General features: G+C 36.7%; 1 protein-coding gene across 12 annotated transcripts in view; it reads right to left on the reverse strand.

Annotated features, from left to right (window-relative positions):
- MEF2C (myocyte enhancer factor 2C) overlaps positions 1–24496 on the reverse strand; it is a 158987-nt gene that overhangs the window by 64034 nt on the left and 70457 nt on the right. For all 12 annotated transcript variants that reach the window (XM_036308177.1, XM_036308182.1, XM_036308180.1 and 9 more), the window contains one exon: positions 7505–7708. In XM_036308177.1, the coding sequence (XP_036164070.1) occupies positions 7505–7708 (204 nt within the window). The remainder of the gene's footprint in view (positions 1–7504; positions 7709–24496) is intronic.

Raw genomic sequence — 24496 nt, forward strand, 5'->3', positions numbered from 1 at the left:
CATATATGTGTATATGTATGTTATAGAAAATATTTATTGAATTTCTATAATGTTTTATACATTGAGCTGGCAGTTGGAGTTAATAGAGATAAGTAAAACATCAACATGTCCTTCAGAGAAGGGAAATAGATTTATAATAATAATGTTTAAAAACTGCAGTGAGATAACTGAAATAATAAACATCCTTTGATTAAAAGACTCATCATCTTTAATTCCAAGTCTAGGCAGGACTTCGGAATATTCCTGAAACTTCCCTTTGGAATGTTTCACATAGATATATTCAGTAATTCCTGAGGAAGTAAGGATGTCCTACTCCTTGATATCTGATTTGTACCTTTTAAAGCCCAACAATGTAACTGTTACTTAGGTGCTGTCAATGGCTAGAATGCAACCTTTGATTCAAGCATGCTGTCCAACATCAAGTTCCACATGCTGCGGAATCTGGAAATATCGTTACAAATGGACGATTAGGATCCAGGATACATATTCTCCTCCTTTCACTTTCAGATATTGAGGGAAAAAAGAACATGAGGACTTGGCTTGCTCCAGTTAAGAAAGTTTGTATAAAATAATAATGATGATAAAAGGGTGATGATTAATAATTATAAGGAAGTTACATTACTGACAAAAAAGCTGTATTTTAAAACCTATTGTCTTTTCTGCTCCTACTTTATTAAATAATTTTCTGCTGACTCTGTGTTGATACTAATGCATATAAACCGTTATAGTTGTGCAATAACAGAGATGAGAGAACATTCAGTTTTACTGCTTTGTACATATAACTTAAGAAATCTAACATGCACTGTATTTGTTCAACAATGATTTAAAAAAAATAAATGAGATGTGAAGCAGCTTTTCATGTTTACAAAGCATATGCAAATTAAGCAAAATCATTATTTAAAAAAAATGGATCTTCCAATCGGATATATAAAAATTTGATATATAAAAAACTATTGTGGTAGTTATGAAAAATATGAATACATTTTTAGACCCATTTCTTTTAAATTTAGGGGATAAAATATAAATATGATTTATAGTTATTAGTAAAAGGCTTTTAAATATATGTAAACAAAAGTGAGCATTATAATTTAGAAGAAATATGCAAAACCTTTTACAAAATCACTTTTCCCCCTTTTTTTCTGGGTAGTCTCCACACTGAAGATTTAAATCTTTATGGAATGTACTAATCCTTTTTTCATTTTTCAATACTAACTATTGAAAAACAATTATATATTTTCTTTATTAGAGGGTAGGGCAGCAATACTTAGCTACTCACAATAAGAACTATTTTAATTATATTGCATAGTAACCAACGAAGGATTTTAAGGGTTTATCGAGATATTATTTTTCTAAGTTCCTTTATAAAGAAAAAGTTGCTTAAAAAAAAATCAATTTGCTAATTATAAAATTAAGTCTGGCCCACATCACTTCAAGTGAATTTAAAATAGTAACATGAAAGACCTACCATCTTTCCGTTCCCAAGCTTCATTTTAAAAAAACAGCACGCATTACCTAGTGTACGTGGTTAGCTGGTTAGCGCTCCCTGTCAGCCTGGATGACTTGCAAGGGTTCTCTGACCAGGCAGTAAGTTTACTGATTGACTCTGTGGTTATTGGTTTAGGGGTAAAAGGTGCTCTTAGTTTTACAGTGAGTGTTTAGTTCCAAATTGGTGTGTATCAAAGGAAACTTTTATGCTCTGGATTCTGCACAGTTCTTCATCTGTGAAATGCGCTCCTCAAATTTTAAATTGAAGAATTAACCTTGCTGTTAACTGGAGAACACACTTTAAATGCCTCCCTTTTCACATTTCAATCAAGAAAGTGCTGTCCCACAGAACTTTCTGTGACTATCCATGCACTCTACATCCGGTCCCATTCGTTAGTCACCAGCCACATGCGGCTATTGAGCACTTGAAATGTGGCTGGTGCAACTGAGAAACTGAATTAGGTGTTTTATCTCCTTTTAATTCCTTTAAATGTGAATAGCCACACGTGGTTAGTGACTTCTATATCAGATAGCACAGATCTAGATTATTTTAGTTTTTTGATAGTGCTGGCTATGAAAATTTATCCAATTTTAATGAACTATTTCATTGGCGCTATAAAACATTTTTCATATTTTAGATGAGTGACATTGTGCCATATGATTATCATTTGGATAGATCCCATTATGTGTCTCACCCTGTTTATTTAGTCTCCAATTATATTCTGAGGGCTTAACGCTTTCTAGACCTCACAGTAAGCCCTGCCTTCGAGGAGTTTAAAATCTAGTATGAATCAGGCAACTGGGTAACAGCCTCATGAGTGTTTGATGGGGAAAATAGAGCAGATTATGACTGCAATGTAGGAAAAGGATCTACACAAGTTGGAGGGTAGTTCAAGGACAGCTATCTAAAAGTATAAACTGGGACCTGACTTGACCGGATGATAAAGAAAAGCCAAGAAAGGCCTAGAAAGGAATGTTGAAGACAAAACAAATAGGGTTTAGAGAAGTAGAGGGATATAAACATGTTTAGGTGGCTTAAGTATGGGATGAGGGTCGGGGGAGGAGTTGTCTGCAGGGGAACAGCAAAAGGTGAGGCTGGTGGGGAAGAGAAACACAGGGGCCAGACCCTGCGTGGCCTTGTGAGCAATCTTCAGGACCAAGAGTCCTTGAAGGGGCTGTGTTTAGTGTTTATGTCTACATCTCCAGGCATTCCATGGCACATAGCACATGGTAGGAATTCAGCCACTCTTTGTTCAGTGAGTGAATGCATGGAAGAATGAAAATTCAACAAATGATCAACTAAGCCAATGTGCCTTTTCTTTAAGAAAAGTGTGTTCTAGCCATCCACAAAGCATGCATAAACATAATTTTATATATGAGAACTCAAGTTAAACAGATACATTTTCATATTTTACACCTACCTCCAAATTTTATAATATAGAGTTTGTTAAAAAAAAAATCCAATTCCACAATTTGCTGCATTTGCTTTTCAACAAAAATCAAACTAGGTAGCTTACTGATAACCTCCAGTAGCACTGTGAAACAATGAAGTTTATAAGCTATTTTAAGGCCTTGCCTATTCCAATTCAGGCCTTAATTATTACTATGTAAGAAATTTTTTTGCTGGAACAACTGTTTTCATGTAAATAGAATTCTTTAAGTTCAAAGAGGATTCAGGTGACAGAAAATAAAGTTTCATGTAAATATCATCTCTTAATCTTTCCTCCACACTCTACACTCTATACTTTTTTTGAATATTCTTGCATTAAAGCTCCCCCAACCCCCTCAAAAAACAAAAAAGTGCCCAATGCCCTGGCCAGGGGCTCATTTAGTTGGAGCATTGTTGTGTACACCAAAAGGTTTCAGGTTTGATCCTGGTCGGGATGAGAATGGGAGGCAGTTGATAGATGTTTCTCTCCCACATCAATGTTTCTCTCTCTCTCTCTCTCTATTTTTCTCTCTCTCTCTCTCTCTCTCTCTCTCTCTCTCTCTCTCTCTCCCTCCCTCCCTGCCTCCCTAAAATCAATAAAAGCATATCTTCGGGTGAGCATTTTTTTTTAAAAGCTAGTAATTTTCTACTGAGATAGTTGTGAATCAAAGGTTCCTTCTACCAGAGTTACATCTGCCTTTTTGATTTCCTGAGAGTAGCAGCGGACCTCATGATTTACTTCCCTTCCACACTGTCACTCGACTACTGGCCAGACTAGATAAGCAGCTCACAATCACTGAGCCCCTGAGAGGTGGGTTGAAAACATGTGCTGGATGTGTCCCTGTCTGGGACTCCTGGGACTCTAAGGATGACCTGGAATGATCTGGTGATCACCGACCCGTCTGAATAAAAGTTTTGATAAATTGTTTTGCTTATGCCTTCCTTTCAGTAGCTTGTACTATTTGAATGAGGTTATTGCTCCTTTGCCCTCTACTTGTTCCTAAGCTGATTTTTATATATGTTTTATATCCTTAACAAGAATGCCTGTCTTTTGCTGGTGTTTGCTAAATTGTTGCTAAGTGAAGGAATGGCCTGGAAGCATGTCCTGTGGACCTGCACTCTTCGGGTCACCCTGGAGTGCTCAGCACCACACCTTCTTCCAGGCATCGAGCCCAACATCAGCTGGGAGGGTGGGAAGGCAGGTAAGAGAACCAGGAGTGGGGCTAGGCAGCTGGAAGACATGAAGGGGGCAGTTCCTTAATACCATCAGAATCCCTATTGAATTTCAACAGCCTCACAAACTAGCAGTTGGGGTAAATATCCAGTCACAGAGTTAAATAAAATGGACTTTCTTCAAAGGAAATGCTTTTCACACTAACTTTTTTAAACCAGTGGATTAAAAATTTAACACATTTATGAAATCTGGCATATTTATATATTGTATCTGAGCAGATATTCAAGCTGCATTATAATACGATCATAAAAAAACCTCTTTCAGTCTGTCTGTTAAGTCTTTATAAGTCTTTGTGCCATTGTAACGGCAGTGCTAATTATCAAGCAGAGACATGATAATTACGCAGAGCTTTTTTGCTATAAGAAGGAATCTTTTTCAACACCCACGCACTGTACAATTTCCTGTGACCCTGCAACACTACTCTGGTATGGCCCAGAAATTTATATTTCAGTCTAGATGCTGGGAATCGTATTATTTCTCTCTCCCCGCCAATCCCTTTTTCTGGCGAGTAAACTGTTTTCAGAGGGTTAAGGGAGAGGGGTAATGGTCCAAATGGGAAATATAAAACTAATGACCCTTCATGAAACATATTATGTTCCTCATTAAATTTACTCAGTTAAATGTATTCCATTAAATTAAAATAAATAGGATTTAAAATTTTACCCAGGAGTAGTACCTTAACTCTCCACTTCATGTTCGCTCCCTTCTAAAAGCAGATTCCTCACGTCCCTGATGTATCACAGTTTCTTTGGCCTTCAACACAACTTATGTCTAGTGCTGTGGAGGTGTTCCAACTTACTGTGTATAAGAATTGTTGAAAAACGTGTTATAAATGCAGATTCCTACTCAGATCCCCTCTTCTCCACCAAGAATCTCAGGCATACTGGTTTCAATGAACCACACTTGAAAAAGACTCTACGTGGAGGTGGCGTACATTCTTGAGTTTATGGCATCCCACTCTACTTTCTCCATCATCTCTGTCATTGCTACCGTGTGGAAAAGGCAATTAGGTGAAGAATGTGCGATTCCTGTAGTTGAGCAGGACAGACATACACGTGTTAGACTTGTTATTTCATCCAAAGAATCAAGCGATGGAATCTTCAGATTTAGTCTAGGAACCCCCTAGTGTCTTTTGGAGAGATTCAGAGCTTTAATATATTAACTGTAAGATAATAGGGCTGTTTCTTTACTCTTTTTTAAAAACACCACTTTTTAAAGAATTATGTCATAAAGGACTTTCAATTCAATGCCTTTATATTTTAGATGAGAAAACTTCAGCCAGAGAAGTAGCTAACTTGTCACATAGTAAGACTGTGCAAGACAAAGGTTCAAATGCAAGCTCTCTGATTTTCTACCCAGTGTTCTTCTCACGGCCTGTAGAGAAGTCTGGCTCAGGCACTCATCTGTCCAAGATTATGAAAGTCTACACAGTGGGTGAAGTTTTAGTTGTCTTAAAGTCACATAGGATATTGTTGAGCAAACCCCTCAGCAGATGAGTTTTCCAGATTTTAAACTCCTTTAAGAAAGTAAATTTTAAAAGTTGACACATTTTCGACAAGTTTAATACGGTTCTTCCACATTTCACATCATGTTAAGGACTGGAACAGTTTAAGTCTAATGACAAATTCCAAATCAGATTTTTTTGTTGCCCTGAAATGTTTGTTGTAATGATTTTGGAAATGAGATGAAGTTTTGAGTATAGAGTTGTTTTGTGTTTGGAGCTTATGTTAAAAGTGTATGAGCAGGAATAGACTGACAGACAGATCAACACACACACATACACACACACACACACACACACACACACACACATGAAAGCACCTATGAGATTTGACAACTGACTAGTGCTGTTCATATTCATGTTTCTTTATATATTTTCATATTAAGTGCGCACATGAATAAAATATTATCTGAAATACACAATACATAAGTTTTATAAATGATCTTAAATTTTAAGATTGAAGCAAACACACAATGTAAATGATCAGTGAATGAAAAACTAAAACAATTTGCAGTAATGCAAATCTGAAAGTATTTTAAACACATACCACATTAGGCCTAGTTATCACTCACTTTTGTTTCTCTGAAATTATTTGCTTGTCTTATTAGGCACAATTTTTTAAAAATTGATCAGTATAGCCCTGACCAGTTTGGCTCAGTGGATAGAGCATTGGCCTGTGGACTGAAAGGTCCCAGGTTCGATTCCGGCCAAGGGCATGTACCTTGGTTGCGGGCACATCCCCAGTATGGGGGCGTGCAGGAGGCAGCTGATGGATGTTTCTCTCTCATCGATGTTTCTGGCTCTCTATCCCTCTCCCTTCCTCTCTGTGAAAAATAAAAAAAAAATGTTTATTAAAAAAAAAGAATAATTTTAAAAAATTGATCAGTATAATACTTTACAAAATTTCACAATAAAAGCAAACAGTCTTAGACAATTATAACAAATAAAGTGAAGACGTATGTGAGAGGCAGATTAATTTGATCAGGGTTAATACTGAATTTTTTCATAATACGGAACCAATCTAAGCAAGAATGAATTGAATCTGGCAAGCTGACCCTGACGACATACTTTTGAACCCTTTGTTAATTTTCTCTTAGTTCTGGGAAAGCAGTCACAATCTAGGCAACCATGAATAGATAGTTAGTTAAGAAAAATAAACAGATGAGGATGGTCCTCCCTGCATCTCTTCCTTTTTGGTTTACTATTCACTGCTTATGAAGGGTACTGTATTAAAATAGGCTACATGCAAGAACACTTAAAATTGTATGGCAGTGGTACTTATGTTAACAAATCTAAAACTTTTTTGAGATTTATTTATTAAAATATGTTTTTATTGATTTTAGAGAGAGAGGAAGGGATGAGAGAGAAAGAAACATCAATGCAAGAGAGAAACATCAATAATCAGCTGTCTCCTGTCCATTACTATGCTGGGAAACTAGTCTATACTTAAAAGAAATGATGAGAAGTCATCCAAAATGTGGGTGAGCCATCCCCTGGCCGCTGTTCCCAATCTGCTGTCCTGACTTAGCAGTGGACCATGATAACTCATGAAGGATGAGGCCAATAATTGGATACCGCTGCCTGATTTCTGGCAAGGACCAGATTCAACTTGAATTCAACTTGAATTCTAACTTGAATTTTGAGGGGGGAAGAAAGGGTGGAGTATTAGTTGGGGTGATAACGCTGGGTGCACCTGTGGGAATATCAAATCATAGGAAAAGGAAGGTTGTATTTGTGCTTGTGTGTGTGTGTGGCGGGGGGGGGGGGGGGGGGGGGAGGAGGAATGGTGGGGTCCAAGCAACTCATGTCTCTGCCTCCGAAGTTCGGAGCTCAGCAACCGCGCACGCGCTCTCACCTCCACGATGTCTGAGTTTGTCCGGCTCTCGTGGGGCTCGTTGTACTCCGTGTACTTGAGCAGCACCTTGTCCATGTCGGTGCTGGCGTACTGGAACAGCTTGTTGGTGCTGTTGAAGATGATCAGCGCGATCTCACAGTCACACAGCACGCTCAGCTCATACGCCTTCTTCATCAGCCCGAATTTCCTCTTTGTAAATGTCACCTGGGAAAATGAAAGCAGGCAGGTTTTTTGTAAAGAAAAAAGAAATCGTGCTTCTTCTTCTTCTTTTTTAAAAAAACAAAACGCAGTACTTTTTTTTCTTTGTAAAACAAAGCGTGCTGTTGTCAGAGCCCTTGGGCACTAACACATTTGGAAAGGAAGCAAATAAATCTAAAACTAATTTCTGCTCCGAATTTGAAAATGTGTGATTTCTAGCTGGCTGCTGAATGTGAAACTGTAAATGCCAGATTTAATGTAGGGAATTTTAATGAAGGTGACCAGAGTACTGCTCATGGTTTCTTTGAACAATGTGAGATTTAAAAAGAAATTAATTTCAGCATGGTTGACATCCTCCCCTTATAATTAAGTTTGGGACTTTTTTTCTGACCACTTGAAAACTGGACATGGCATGATGAACGCAGCATTTTACATCTATGTTCAAAAATTCTTAAAATTGTTTAGTCTCATGCCATTTAATTGAAAACACGTGCAGGGATGTGACTGCCTGTGCTTTCAGACAGTGTTGTGTTCTGTTTTCTAGAAATCCAGCAGGGAACTGAGAAGTACTTCAGCCTTCACACCGTTAGGGGTTTGGTTTCATTCTTCTGTGTATCTTTCTTCCTCTCCCAGGCCAGAAACTGTACTGTTATCTTTGCCTTTTCCTTCTTTTAATCTAATCTATTACCAAGTCCCATAATTCCTTCCCTCAAAATGTTTCTCAGGTTCACACTTTCTTGTCTGTTTCCCAGGCGGCTCTATCATTCGGGTCCTTATCAGCTTCCTGCCCGAGATGGTTTCCCTGTCTGGAATCATTCCGTCCTCAATTCATTCCAATCTTCCAAACCTCCTCTCCGCACTGCCTTTCTCCTGACAGGCCTCCGCAACGGCTCCCTGTCTCTGGCTTCCAATACTTCCTACCTGCCAATGCTGCCAAATGCAAACATCTACTTCACGATTCCCAATTTCAGTCCTCTCTTTGATTAAACGTCAGTCTGCCTACCCCAAACCATGAACATTCTTAATTATAAGCCCTCACATGATCCAGTGTTTCCCAGCAGGTCTTCTGTAGAATATCATTTCCATAAAATAGTCCTAAGTAGAAAAAGTTCAGTGGCCCAATACATTTGGGAAATGAGGCACGTGGGTATATTGAAGGCCGAGAAACCTTTTAAATTTTGTTTAACCTGCCTCCCAAACCTACAGGATGTTTGTTTCTTCAGAACTAAATTTCTTGAGGCATATATGCTGGATAATGGTGACTAAATTGATTTATTGTTTTCAGAGGTGACTAGTATTTACTTTTGTTTCTCACCTTCCTATACAACTCATCTAGCAGAAGTCAGCTCAGTTTTATCTACTAACTCTTTGCGTGTAATTCTTATATCTAGATTCTTACTCCTTCTCTCTCTCTTCGTCTTTAGACACTCAATGGATGTCTTCCAGTCCTAAGTGTATCTGAGTGTCCTAGGAATCTCAAAACCCCCAAAACACAAACTCATTATCTTCACCCTCGCATCTGCTCTCCTTCCTGGATTCCCCATCTCAACATAAACTCAGGCACCCAAACCAGAAACCTCAGCTGAGCTCCGAATCCCCGCCCCTCCCGCATCCCACACACCTAAATAAATGTGTTGAGAGGAACTGTGGACTAGCAGACAGACAACCTGGCCCCCCAGTCTCCTCATTCCTCTACACTTTGGTTAATACTTATTGTTTTACCCATCATCCTTTATTTTTCCTTAGTAGCACTTACTGTATTTTACAATTTGTGTATTTTTGTGTGTGATCATTTGTTTAATGTCTGTCTCTTCCACTGCAGTGATCTACAAGGGCCTGTAGCATTTTCTGTTTTGCTCACTGCTGTATCCCCAGAACAGCAGACACGGATGGGCACATGGTAGATGTCTAGTACAACAAAACTAAACAGGAAAAATAATTATGTGAAGTTTTTAGAAATATCAAATTGATGTATGCTATATAAAGTTATGTGATAGACTTCCCCATGAACTTTTTAGCACTTTAAAAGGATAAATCTATACTTAAAATTATTATATTGTGTTATCATATTTGTATTGAAGGCAGCATGGTAGAAAGGGAAGAACATGGGGCCCAGGATTTGCAGGCTGAATCTGCTATTTACTAGTCATGAGAAATTCACTTCACTTCTTTGAGTTTGATTTTTCATCTGTAAAATGAAAAGAACACCTACTCAGGATTTCTGTGAGGATTACATAAAATAGCGTATGTACAGTACCTTGTGCTTAAATTGGAAGCTCAAAAAAATCTTAGTTCCTATTCCTTTCTGAGCTGACTTACAGAGAAAAGAACTTACAAAATATATCGGTCTTGGTGGCTTGAAGAGTCTACTGATGAAGGCTATTTGAGGATCTTATTATTCCTTATAGAATGATAAGGTATACTATAGAATCCCCATTGACCACTCTTTGGAAAATACAGCATTTAGGTATTTACCAGCCCACATAGCTAGTCAATATATACTGGGACATGTTAGTTACACTTCAACTTAGACAATTTTTCTTTGTAATAATTGCCAATGTTGCACCTTCTATTTTATTTTATTGATTGTCTTACTAAAGTGCTTCTAACAAAATAGAGCTAATGTTTTATTTTAATATTTGATTATCATATTAATTTAGAAAATGTTTTATTCTGGTTCATTCAGATGAGCCCTAATCAGTATTAAGGATGAGCTAAATAAAGACAGTCATTTGGAATGAATAAAAAAACATAATCATTAATCATATAGATTTATACAAAATGTCTTTTAATATTTCTTTTAGATGCAATTTAGTTATGCAAATATACCGGCACATTGGTATTTTGTTCCGTGAAATAGGCTACAAAGTAGGTTCAATATAGAAGGCACTGACCCTAAATACTTTCATATACCTAAAACCACTTTTAATCAGACTTTCATGACCACAAACTGTAGGTGGAATGTCTCAATACAGTATGGTTTCTGTTGTACTGAAACCTCAGAATTTAGCACGTTACAACACTCACCATCAAAGTACATTTCAGCACAGAAATATCATTAAAGCCACTATTTGTATTTACTTTTAGGTGCTCCTCAACTTTTGTATAACCAAGCAGGCTGCTGGATAATGCCAAAAGAGTTGGTGCATATAGTTTCTTTTCATTAAAACTGCAAACTGAAATGATGATGACTATACTGAAGCATTTAAGAAAATACCTTCAAAATCTTAATTGCTCTACATTTAATTCTGTACTATGTTCATATTCTTCATAGCATACTCAAAATGTATTTTATAATGCTTTTTTCTCATTGTTCATAGTTAGATAAAATTATTTTTAAGCATGAAGTTTTCTAAAGAGACCTGGATATTACTCTTCGTTGAAAATATGCCATTCAATGACAGATTGCAATTCAGAGCATTTATGCTTAAATATACAATATATTGCAATCAATACATTTTTCATAACGTGACAATAGTTTGTGATGGGGGCAAGTCTTCTTCTATTTCAGGACCACATTCTGAGCCTTAGGTGAGATGGAAAGCTGTTTTTACGGTCAGTAGGCAAAGAGATGCTCTTTTCCAAGCTGAAATGTAACTAACACATCCCAGTACACATTGACAATCCAGGTGCACTGAGAGGAGGATACAGCCAATGTTATTTACATTAGCCCTAGAACTTGAAATTTAGTTTTCAGAATTAGAGAGACTTAATACATGCAGGGGAAGCAAAATGACTCTGTATATGTAATGACCATTTTATGCTTTTTCTTTACCTCTTGAAACAGCCCCAACTGTAATGAAGATGTATTAAGATGTTTCAGCATTAGGTTTTATAGTGACCTCAAGTTTAAATCCTAGCATAAGGCCTAGCGTAATATCGACAATTACTCTAGAACTTACTAGGTATAACTCAGGAGCTGAAATTAGAATTTGAAATTGAGAAAAGGCACATTCATTCAATACAGCTTCAGATAATTCAGTCATAAAGAAATTAGGAAAATCTATTTACATAAACAGAATTCAATCCAAGCAATTCTTATTGAGCATTTTCTACATGCCAAACCTTATGCTAAGCAATATTTACTGAGCCTTCTCTATGTCAGACTTTTGTGCTAGGTACTGTGGGGCTTCTAGTTTGCATGTATCTCCCTTATTCATGTCTCTTTCTCAGGGCTGAAGAAAGAAATAGTCATTTAATTCCTTAATGTTGAAAAAGAATTTTCTTTATTTTAAATAAAATGTATTATTGGCTAATAGTGTTATATTTTTAATCACAGGTAAGTGATCTAAAATTATACTTTTATCTAGTGTTGGGTGATTTCAGTTTTTGTTTTCTGAACAAATTTTTCTCTAGACTGAGGAAGGAAAATAATAGTAGATGTTAATCTAATCAAGATGAACATGAAAACTTCTAAAGATTTTTTTTTATTATTAATCCTCACCCGAGGCTATTTTTCCATTGATTTTTTTTATTTTTTAGAGAGAGTGAAAGGAAGGGGGAGAGAGAGAGAGAGAGAGAGAGAGAGAGAGAGAGAGAGAGACATCAATTGGTTGTCTTCCACACATGCCCTGATCTAGACATGTGCCCCGAACTGGACAAGGGATTGAGCCTGCAGCCGACCAAGGTACGTGCCCTTGATCGGAATCAAACCCCGGACCCTTTAGTCTGCAGGTTGACACTTGACCCACTGAGCCAAAGTGGCTAGGGCTATTTCATACTTTTAACAACTCCCTTCTTACAAAAATTCTTTTTAGCTTCCCTCTGTTTCCATAAAACTACCCTTTCTTGATTCTGCTTATTTCTTTTTTCTAAAATTTATCTTTATTGTTGAAAGTATTACAGATGTCCCCCTCCTACCCCACCCATTGCCCCTCGCCAGACATTCTTATGTTGTACTTAATGGAAACTGATTATGGTATTATGCACCCCCTCCCCCTTCCATCTGGCTCTGTCAGGCTCCCATCATACTGCAGGGCTTGGTTTAAACGCCAACTTCTTTGCAGCTTTCATTGTCACATTGAGATAAAACTCACTCCTCCTCATTATTGTCCTCTAGAACTTTTACAAACCTTTGTTATGAGACTTATTCTAATATTCCAGAGTTGGGTGTTTATCAGTCTGTTTCTCCTGCTGGCTTTTGAATTCCCTGAAGACCCCCACTCTGGCCTCACACAGGCTCTGACTGGTGGACATTCAATGAATGTTTGTGGAAGGAGTGGATTATGGAATGGAAATAGACTCTATGTTAAAGTCTGAATGCCTTTTAGACAATCTCTAAAAACCAAGAGATTTGGGGTATATATGTTTTACTAAAAGTGTAACATGTTAGAGACAGGAAGCTTGAGAGAAAGGAACTATTCCACCTTGGAATATATAACAGAGAAACCAGAGAATGTCTAGAGAGAAATACATATGTATATATGCTCTAGATTTTAAGAAAAAGATATTTCATGAAGTTCAGAGAAAAGCCTTTATTCCTTGCCCAGATGACTCACCAGGAAGGAGGGAAAAGTGTGAAAATAAAATTTTAATTTTACAATCACAGGATACAGATATAAAGGGAGGGATCTAGGAGTTCAGGATGACTGCATTTGTTAAGCAAACATTTATTGAACTTTCTAACGAGTTTATATTTTCAAAGAGCATGTATTTGGCAAAGTGTTTGATTAAATCCTCATCACAACATTATAGATTTGAGATTGGCTGGCAGTAATTCTGATAATTTAAATATGAATTAATTGGTCAGTGTTGAGTTTAAGGGAATGTCTCTAGACAGGGCCACAGAGTTTAGTAACTTTCCTGTCTCAGGCAACATTTTTATCAGTGGTTAAGATGAAGATGTAGATGGCAAGCATATAACATAAATTTGGATGGTAACCCAGCAGGTAGTAGAGGCTCTATCCAAAGCTCCCTCTACAGACTGGCAAGATGGGCCATAAACAACAAGCTGGAACGGAGACAATCTTAGTCTTCATTCGCATTAAAGAAGACAATTACACGAGCTCAGGTCGGAAGAAAGCTGATGTGATAGCTGCTTTCGGGGGAAAAGGATCTAAAGTGATAGTGTTCCAATGTGGGAATTAATTATTCTAATGACTTTTTTTGTTAGTCAGAACTAATTATTGGAACTCTATTCAGTTCTGAGAATTACATTTTAAGAAGACACTGACAAAATTAGAGAGGCTATAGGATGGCAAACAGGTTAATGTAGGATCTGAGAAATCTTAAGGTTATTTGAAATGTTTAACCCAGAAAACAGAGTTAAATGCCAAAAATAAAGTGAAATGCCAAACATTTCCCAAATCTGAAGACCTGTGGCCAAGACAAGAGGCAAATGAGTTATTTTGTTTTGTTCTATGGAGAATTAGAAAGTATGGTTGAAAATCATAAAGAGGTTCAAATAGGAGAAAATCTAGTGCTGAAAACTGTCTGTGAGTGGACCAAGTCTCATGAACTAAGAAGTAGTTCATTCCTGAATATGTTCAAGTAAAGCTGCATATCAAGGAAGGTGTTTCTGAACTCAACAGGAAGCTGGACTAGAGACCTTTAAAATATCTACTCCAGATTTCGGATGCTCAGATTCTATGCCTAGGTAGCATAGACTTTTGGGTCAAGGGGAAGATTATGGTTCAAAACAAAAATACATTTCTGCAATTTCATTCTACAAAATGTGTTATGTTTTGCTTACTCAACCTCATCAATATATTATCATAATCATCTATAATTTCCATATTCTAATATATAAATGGGGTATAACTACTAAGATATAACTACTTTTTGTAGTTAGAAGAGACTGTAAAAGATTTGAGTAGACAATGTTAAATTATACAAAGTGCTGAAAATGCATAGAAAAATTATCCAGATTAATAAAATAGGAAATTCACATTACTCAACCATTTTTATTATTTTTAAAGCAGTATATATACATCATTACTGGGCAGTTCGGTAAAAATATGGGAATTGGAAATCAAGTCTGAGCTCTGACATTTATAAGCTGTGTGCCCTTAGGTAAATTGTTTGACTTACCTGAACCCTGTTTCCTCACTTGTAAAATGGAGTTAATAACAGGCATCTTACAAAGTAGTTATGAGACTTAAATTAAGATATATATATATATATATATATATATATATATATATATATATATATGTAAGTGACTTGTTGTCAGTGAAACACTATCCAAGGTATGCAGTATTTTTCCTCTGATGTGTCAGGCTCAGTCACTTCTTGTTACATACTGCTCTCCTAGGACCTGCCAACCTGTGTTACCATTATTATGTCTAGATCAGTTTCTCTCTCAGGTAGACCTTGAGCTTTCTTTGAAAGCCCAAAATATCTCCTGTCTGATCTCATAACCCAAAGTCCCAGAACAATACTTGGCTAAATAGTTGTTGAATGAATGAATGGATAGATGGATGGAGAATTATGAATTTTTGCAAGCTAAATGAATGGCTAAAAAGAAATTTCTATGCATGCTTAAACTATGTGAATAGAAAGTTTGCCCCCGAGAGAGGAAAATTTCACATATTTTTCTTTTTTTTCTGGCTGTCATATTGACTTACAGTAAAACGTACTTTGGTGAAACTAAGTATGATATAAATTAGACTGGATCAAATTGTGTGTGTGGGTTTGTTAGTGAAATTGGAGCATATCATATTTCTTATAGTTGTATTTAGATAACAGTATTGACTGTATTTGGTGAATGTTTCCTAAGAAGTTCAGAGACTTTATAAGTTATCTCACTACATTCGACAGTATCTCTTTAAAGTTATTATTTGGCACAGTTTATCATCCCCATTTCTCAGAGGAGGCTGTAGACAAAGACATGCATTGCCTTACAAAGGTCACAAAACTAGTCCCTTGGTTGAACTAGAAATAGAACCTTCTTCACACAAAGTTCATCTCTCTTTCCCTTAGTCAGGGTTCTTTCCCTCTTTTAGATAATTGCACTTCAGGGGGTTAAATTCAGAACAGCATGGACCGGTCAACTGCTCACTGAGCAGTGTACAGGTCCATTAAGAACTGTCAGCAATTCTGAGGAGTACAAGCAAAGTAGTGCATGCCATATTAATTAATGTAAGGGTAGTTACCTAGGTTAAAGTAAAAAATAATGCTAATAATACTAAAATTGAGAAGTTGGTTTCTAGGTCTGACAATAAACCAAAGCTTGTTTTGTGTGAACTCTGCAGAAACTCTGCCCTGAGACCTCCAGCCGTTCCCACTAAAGCCCGTGACAACCACAGGCATCACTAGTGGGCACATACTAGTTCTATATTTATGGCTGTTTATTTAAATCTCACAAAGTGAGAAACATTTTTGGTTGGTAGCAAATACAGTTCTGTTTACTCAACAGAATAAAAAAGGTGGGTCTTTGCTTTACGCACAGGCAGTATAAATGACAAGCTCTAAAAACAGAGGACAACCCCTGCACCATTTCCTACAGGAGCAGGTAAATTAGTTTGACTACTGTGTAGTGGAAAGGACATTTAATAATGAGACTCCACACCACACACATGCCTCCTCCATTCACCCTCCTAATCCCAGCTCCATTCATAAAGCCACCTCAGGAGAACTTTCCTGTATGTTAACTGTGGGAGTCTCTGCACCTTATAGGAAAGGGTCCTGAATCAAATGAAAGCAAAAGGACTCTGGAAACATCGGCTATCACATCTATGAGAACCACTGAGGTCTAACACCAAATTACTTCAGGCACAATAATTACTAAGGGAAGCAACAATAATTTTATCTACGGGTCCCTAATACTTCTTTCCACTAAGCAAGATACCTTTGACCTAATCTTTTTAAAATTTACTTTATTTTTTTATTTCCTTTTATGGTCCTCATAATTAAAAAAAAATCTTTATGGTGGAAAGTATTACATATGTCCCCTTTTTCCCATTGACCCCTTCTAGCCCACCCCTGCCTCTGCCCCAGGCCTTAATTCAACTGCTCAGTGAGTCTGCTCAATGAGCAGACAATGTTTTACTCATTTCTTTAACTCACAAAGTAATATTAGTTAATTTGTTTTAGAATGTTTGGGACGGTGGTAGAAAGAGACTTGACTTTGGGTGGTGAGTGCATGATGCAGTGTGCAGATGATGTGTTATAGAGTTGTATACTTGAAACCTATATGGCTTTATTAACCAATGTCACCCCAATAAATTCAATTAAAAAAACACATTTCATTTTTCAGTTAATTTGCTAGCACAGAAGATGGTACCCTGTGGACAAACTCAGGCATTGATGACTCTGGGTTGAAGAATGATTCCGAACAACTGGATACAGGGTGAAGAAGTTTTAAGGATGTCTTAAAGCAATTATTTATCTTAAATTTTCCTTTTATTGTAAAAGAATGCTATGATAAAAATCTAAGTGTAGATAAATCTAAGAGTTTTTTTCAATTAAAAAAAGCAAATTCGAAGGGAAAAGAAAAACAGAATTTGGGACTATTAATATACTCAGCTAATTCTATTTTCAAAGTTTAGAGTTTTCATCTTTTTTTTTTCTAACTAGAGTAATGATGAATATAACCCTCATCCTATGAAAATATTTTAGATCCGCTCCTCCTCACCCCATCTTGATAATCAGTTTCCTTCCAGTTAAGGAAATGGAGTGACTAATGAGTGACAAGACGGACAGTTCAGAGACACAATGCACTCTCTAATTCAGAGCCACTAGGGTCTTCCTATGTGTTTAAAGGGTTAGGGATGGAGTCAAGAGTCTGCAAAGACAATCTCTAATTGAAAAAAAGGGAAATGCCCTCTTAAATGCTCTTTTTTCTTCCTTTGGCTTGTTCCTGACAGTAAGTAATGGTACAACTGTTCTAAAGTATTCCTCTTCAATTTTTATTTTGTTTAATTCAGTCTGTCATTAGAAAGGCTTGCGAGCTTCAGGCTTGATGATTACTCTCGGTGGGAGGAAGTAATGCCACTGCAGACTTGTATTCCAGACAAGCGCTCCTTTATACAATGACGGGCCTGCCTTGGTAAATGAAAGGCTCTTTAAAGAGCAGTGAGGGACTCTTTTAAGCAGACTGCTACCATGTGCTTGTAACCCTCCAGCATAACTTGCGAGGACGGGATGGCAGTGTACTCGGGCTGCAAAGAGGACTATTGTCCTCGTTAGCCTCAAGCAACTTGAGCGGGTTTCCCTGCAATGCAGGGATGTCCAAAAGGGTTTTGAGCAGTAGTTCCAAAAGTTCTGAACATGACAAAGGATTAAAATACGGGGCTTAGAGTGCGGAATTTAGAGCTCTACCAACCCCTCATCCTAAGGCAACACCCCAAACCCCCAAATAAAACTTTAAATCTTAAGCACTGCCCACTATTTTAAAACAAAAACAACACAATGGATGGGTTACAATTAAATAATTAAATGCGTATTAATAAACCTGAGTGTTTATTAACAAACTCATAGAGTCTGGGTTTTAAACTTTGTGATAGCTGATTCCTGATATATTTGTCTACATGAGGCAAAGGAAGAAGGATGAGCTACAATTATTAATCTTACCGGGATTTAAAAGATTTTATTGTGGTACATTTTTAAGCCTAAGAATGTTTTGGATTTTAAAAAGAGAAGACTATAGCATGATATATTTTTTAATTTTTTGTATGTGCTGTTCAGGTCTGCTTGGTTTGATAAAGGGATGATTTACATTCTAAATCCAACCTATAGATGCAGTCATAAAATAAATACCTCTATTTCTCCATACCTCATATACATAAAATACATAATTTGAATCTGAGAAGAATAAAATAAACCAGGTTCATATTTTGGGGGCAAAACATGTTTACTAGTTTAACAAAGCCAAAATGTACCTAAGGTAAAGGTCAAAGACTGCCGCATTCCCTGCTGAGCAAATGCTCAGGAAGCACATTTGTCTACGTTTCCTGTCATAACAGGAAGAGTGTAACTTCTTCCTTCCCACAATGGCTTCACGTTTACCGCCTAACTCCAATATTTTCTCCCTCAGGGCCTTCCAAATCCATCCTTGCAAGACAGAAGGCAGGAGGCTGTCTCCGCTGTAGTTTCCAAACAGTTACATTTGTTGAAATGTTATTTAAATGTTAGTGATTTCTTAAGCTAAACTGCTCCAACTTAAAATTAAGTCAAATTTCCAAACATTTAGAGTGATTCTCTTATTCCTATTAGTGATCCAATGTATTTCAAAGAAATGTAAATATATATCTATATTATGAAATTTCCTTTGGTTCAATTTAACTATGCAATTTTTTAAACCAAAGTCATTATTCGGGGCGGGGGTGGGGGGTGGGGTTAGGGGAGGAGGGTCGGTGTTCCAAATTGTCTTCAATAAGAGTATGTTGGGATGTAAATTTGCAAAATATTTTTCACCATGATAATTTTTGAAGGAGCTCATTTTAAGTGAATAAATTACAAAGTTAAAGTAAGTCTAGACTGCAAAGGGCATGGCTTTTGAGACAATCAACATGTTCTTTAATCTACAGTTTGGAAGAAACATTTTGGTTTATGTGGTCTATTTATAATGTTAATATTTTTAGTGTTGGTTTGTCAGTAATACGATGTCACACAGAGTTTGTGCATTTGCAAAGCCAAAGGCGATTTGTAGCAGACAAGGTGTGTGCATGCATTCACAGAAGTGGAAGGTGCTATTATATGTCAACCCTGCACACAAAATGACTGAGGTACAATAAGCCCACACCTCAGAATTTTTATAAATTACAGTTTTAGCTGGAAATTATATGAGATACACAAATTAGGCAAACAACAAAAAGTCTTGAAGCCCTCACGTTTAAGCAGAGCTTATTTCTTAAATCTAGTGATGGAATTCTAGAGGAACAGTTTCCTTTTCCTTGTTAGCATTTTGGCCTTCCTGGGATTTTTCTGGCAGTAGAGGAGTAGATCTAGCTGACATAAATATAAAAGGTTTCACACCTATGGGATGTATAGTAAGTGTGTAGTGCATTTCACTATGATTCAACTGTACGGGGGGAGACCATTTGTGTACTGTTTCCAAATTGCTAGGAATACAACACAAATGAACGGCTTCATATCATGGCTGTTAGACATCTGAGCACTTTTCTTTGATTTGAAAATTCTCAAAAGTCTCTTTCATCACCAGGAACTCCAACAAAACCTTTTTCCCTTGGTGATTTGAAGGTTAATGAATGAATGGTTTAACTTATCTGCATGGGAATCTTTAAGTGGGCACCCACAGGATGCATCAATATACCCTATAATTCAATTCTAAGATGTCCTGATATATTACTATGATACATGTTAATTTTATTTCTATAAAATGAGTTTAATAAAAATTTTAATATAAGTTTAGGGGAGGCAGCCAGCTGTTAAGAAATAATACTGAGGGGGGAAAAGGCAAAAAAAGTCTTCATTATGAGGTATTTGCAGGTTTATTTTGGATTTAGAGGGAGAAACATCAACACTTGCAGTGATGGAACATTTTATTCACTTGATCTGAAACAAGGTTCCAGATATTCATTGCCTAACATGGATAACTCTTCCATAGTATTTAAAGTATAATTTCCTCTCAAATACTATTCACTTACTTGATATGCATACAAGCAACTGACAAGTCTGGACGTTTTGTTTGTGGAGATGATGAAAGAAAACAGTGCGACTAGATTACTTTGCTCTTTTAACGCATGGTTCACAATTCATCAGAGTTATATTCTTGAACAAGCAATTTATTTGTATTTCCAAATTACCCAAATCCTCACATTTAAAGAGTGAATCTATCTCAATTTCAACAAATATTATATTAGGTTAGTGGGGTATGACTCTCAAATTTAAAACTGTAATTAGCCCTTTTAGTTATTGATATGTATTCTGGATTATCTATCACCTTGAAGGAATGAACGTTACAGTAAAAATCCTATTGAAATTTTAGCCAACATTCTAAGATTAATCTAAAGTAGTGGGAAACAGGAAATGGAGTAAACTTTGTTTCTTTTTAAAAGAGAGTCACTTGAGGAAATCGATACATCTCAAGAGAAAAAGTTAAAAATTTAACAGCTATGAACTCTGAATTCCTTTTAGCCATAAGGGGATTCTGCTGTTCTATTAACAAGAGAATGTTGCTAATTGTCTTTAACTTGTGCTCCAATTATTGCACAGATAATTATATAAAATTTTGTTTGCTGGCAAAAACTATTAGTGTGCCAGATCTGATGACAGAAAAGAACTTAAGACATTTTGCTTCCTGTCCACCAGCCATCCTCTTCCATCATCCGGCTCTGGATCTGAAATGACTCTCTCACCCCTTTTGCTTCTAAAGACTCCTTTGTGCTCCTGCTCTACTCTGTTCCACGTTCCTTCCATCTCCCTGAAACTCTTTTTAAGGTAAAGCCCTCGTTAAATGAAAGTTCAGGTACAATTCTTCAGCGTACTATACAGAGCAGGAGTTGCTTGCGTGGAAATCACATTAACTATAACACAACTCATGGTTCAAAGAGCATGTGTCTTAATAGGAATAGCTTAATAAAGAAATTTATTGAGCACTTATTATATGTTAGATATGTTACCTTTATCCCCTAATTTAACGATCTCAATGACCCAATGAGGTGAGTACTATTTTTTTTTAAATCCTCAATCTACTACTGATGAGGGAACTGATGAGGTTCAGAGAGGTTAAGGCGCTTGATGGAGAGAAATACAGCTGGTAGGTGGCAGAACTGGGACAAGATCTAGGTTTGTGTGTTCCTCAGACCGTGCTCATTGCCATTATATTATACTGGGTGCAGCGGGATGTAATGGGGAAAAGCTATGACCTCAACCTATGTTCTTAGCTATTATGTTATACAGGATGGAAGAAGATTTGAGAAAAACATGTTTTGTGTTTCAATCTGAAAGATTTGGGCTCAAATTTTGGCCACCTCCTGGTATTGACTGAGTTCAAAGCTTTGCATGATCTGGCCTCTGCCTAAAATTCAATCTTTTCTCTCATTTCTCTAAAGTTATATGAACCAAAGTCAAGTTCCAGGGGCTTTTCTTCAGCTTCCTCATTTGTTTCCTCTGGAATGTTGTCACCTGCCTGACTCTCACTATCTTAATGATCCCATCTTTAGCATTTCCTCAGAGAGGTGTTTCTCTGACCCCCAATCTAAATAAAGTACCACCTGTTATTCATTCATAGCACTTTCATAGTTTCATTCATAACACATATGAACAAAACTTTGTTATATATTTGCATATTTCATGGCTGACTCATCCCACTGGGCCAGAGGCCTACAACCTACGACCCACAGGCCAAATCCAGCCTGCCCCCACTACCTCCTTTTTATCAGTAGAGTTTTATTCTACACAGGCACATTCATTCACCTGCATTTTGTCCATGGCTGCTTTCATTACTGGGGCAGAGACAAGTAGTTGAGACAGACACTGTATGTGTATTTGCTATCTGGCCCTTGACAGAAAAAGTTTGATGACTTCTGCAGCAGTTGATAAGCTGGATGAGATTTCTCTTGTTTACCACTGCATCTTAATGCTGGGCACATTGCAATCTAATAATATTTGTTGATTTAATAAATTATTGCCAAAACCGGTTTGGCTCAGTGGATAGAGCATTGGCCTGCGGACTGAAAGGTCCCAGGTTCGATTCCGGTCAAGGGCATGTACCTGGGTTGCGGGCACATCCCCAGTAGGAGGTGTGCAGGAGGCAGCTGATTGATGTTTCTCTCTCATCAATGTTTCTAACTTTCTATCTCTCTCCCTTCCTCTCTGTAAAAAAATCAATAAAATATATTTAAAAAAATTAATAAGTTATTCAGCTGTAAATGGGGTGGATAAGGATTAAATGAAATAATATATATGTAGTTCTCAGAACTTGTAGCTGCTTTTATTAAGTTATCTGAAAATTTCTGCAAGGCAAATTGAGAATTCAGGATTTTATTTTATTTTTATATACTTGCTTAAGAAACCCATCTTGGTTAAGCTAGAAATTCAGTAGTCTTCATAAACTTAGAAACTCTGGGAAATTTTTTAAAAATTTAAAAAGCTGTTAATATTTTCCTCCCCTACACTATTACATATATCAATTGGAGTTTCTGAATTTTAGCTGTTCCCTCCTTCCATTATGAAAGATAAAATATGGGCAAAATTCAATTTAAACAGTAAGCTGCTCTGTTTTACAACAGTTTTATTTCTTAATGATATACAATTTATCACATCCGCTCTGCAATATTTCATTTCACACTTTACGCCAGTATTTCTTATTCTGTAAAAATAACACCCAGTTCTCCGTATTGCCAAATAAACACCTGCAATGGCAGAGCCGGCTTTCGCTACTTTTAAGAAAAGGTGACTGTGAACCATTGTGTGAGGCTCCGCCAAGGAGGCTACGGTGGGGGAAGCTTCACAAGGGCAAGGCAGTTAACTTTTTCTTTTCAACTCATGAACACATAGCTTAAAGGAAGCCCAGTTTAGGGGAGCCTCCATCGTTCGTCTGATACGCTTTAGCAGATTTGCTAGGGTTGATTATTAGAAGTGACCTACCTCTTTTTTTTTTTTTTAATATATTTTATTGATTTTTCACAGAGAGGAAGAGAGAGAGATAGAAAGTTAGAAACATCGATGAGAGAGAAACATCGATCAGCTGCCTCCTGCACATCTCCCACTGGGGATGTGCCCGCCACCCAGGTACATGCCCTTGACCGGAATCGAACCCGGACCTTCAGTCCGCAGGCCGACGCTCTATCCACTGAGCCAAACCGGTTTCGGCGTGACCTACCTCTTTTAAGCTCTCTCCCAAATGGTTCTCAGGACCACTCTTGTGGTAGGTGAGAGGCACACATGACAAACATTTGTAAGACAGATAGCTGTTGAAGATTGCCAATGGCCATCTAAGATAGCCACTGAAACACATGTTAAAACATGGAAGTTTTCAATTTTACTAATTACATTTAAGAGTATTGAATTAAAGGGCCTACTGTACCTAAAGACAAAAAAAAAAAAAAAAAAAAAAAAAAAGATCCTAAATTCTATAGGATAAAATAAGAAATTTGTCTTCAGGATAAATAAAAAAATAAACTAAGCTGAATTTAAATGATATTTTTTCTTCTCTTAAAGTTACTATGACTTCCAACATAGGTGAGAGTTATAGCATCTGTAGACACAACTATATTTAAATTAAGAAGAGATGTTCAATTATTAGCTCAAAAGTATGGTGTTAAAATTCATGTGTCCCTGTGTGAGTTTTATGTTCCTTTATAAAGCATAATAAAAGCTCATGAATTCCACCTGCACAAATTTTCTTCTCTCTTTGCAAGCAAAAGATATGATGGATTTCATGAGCCTAAAAATTAGTTGGTATTATTAATGAAGTGTAAGTGCTAATTCATATAACTTTTGACTACAACTGAAATAAATTCTAGTCCAAATAGCTGGGTCCAAGCAGTCAATGGTACATGATGTTCAATATTTCCGTTTTAATTTAATCTATAAACCAAGTAAAAATATTGTGGTTTTATATTGAAAAAAATTATTGCTTTTTGGCTTGACCCATAGCAATAAACAATATGTAAGAAAAGCACTGAAGAAATACATTATAAATCTTAGCATTAGTCATCCTTTAGCTTAATTTTCAGCTAAAAATATTTCAAGTCATATGTACCTTGAATATAACAATTTAAGGAATTATAAACATAAAAATCTAAAAAGTTTCTTTACCTCTTAATAGCATACTGGCTTTGACAGCATAAATAACGACTTCTATCCACTTTAATTTACACAGGTAGCAACGTAACATTTTAAACCATGAATCAGTTCTAGTCTTGCTTAGTGTTCCAAAGAGATAGA

Source organism: Myotis myotis, unplaced genomic scaffold (genome assembly GCF_014108235.1).
Source record: "Myotis myotis isolate mMyoMyo1 unplaced genomic scaffold, mMyoMyo1.p scaffold_m19_p_5, whole genome shotgun sequence".
Taxonomy (NCBI): Eukaryota; Metazoa; Chordata; class Mammalia; order Chiroptera; family Vespertilionidae; genus Myotis; species Myotis myotis.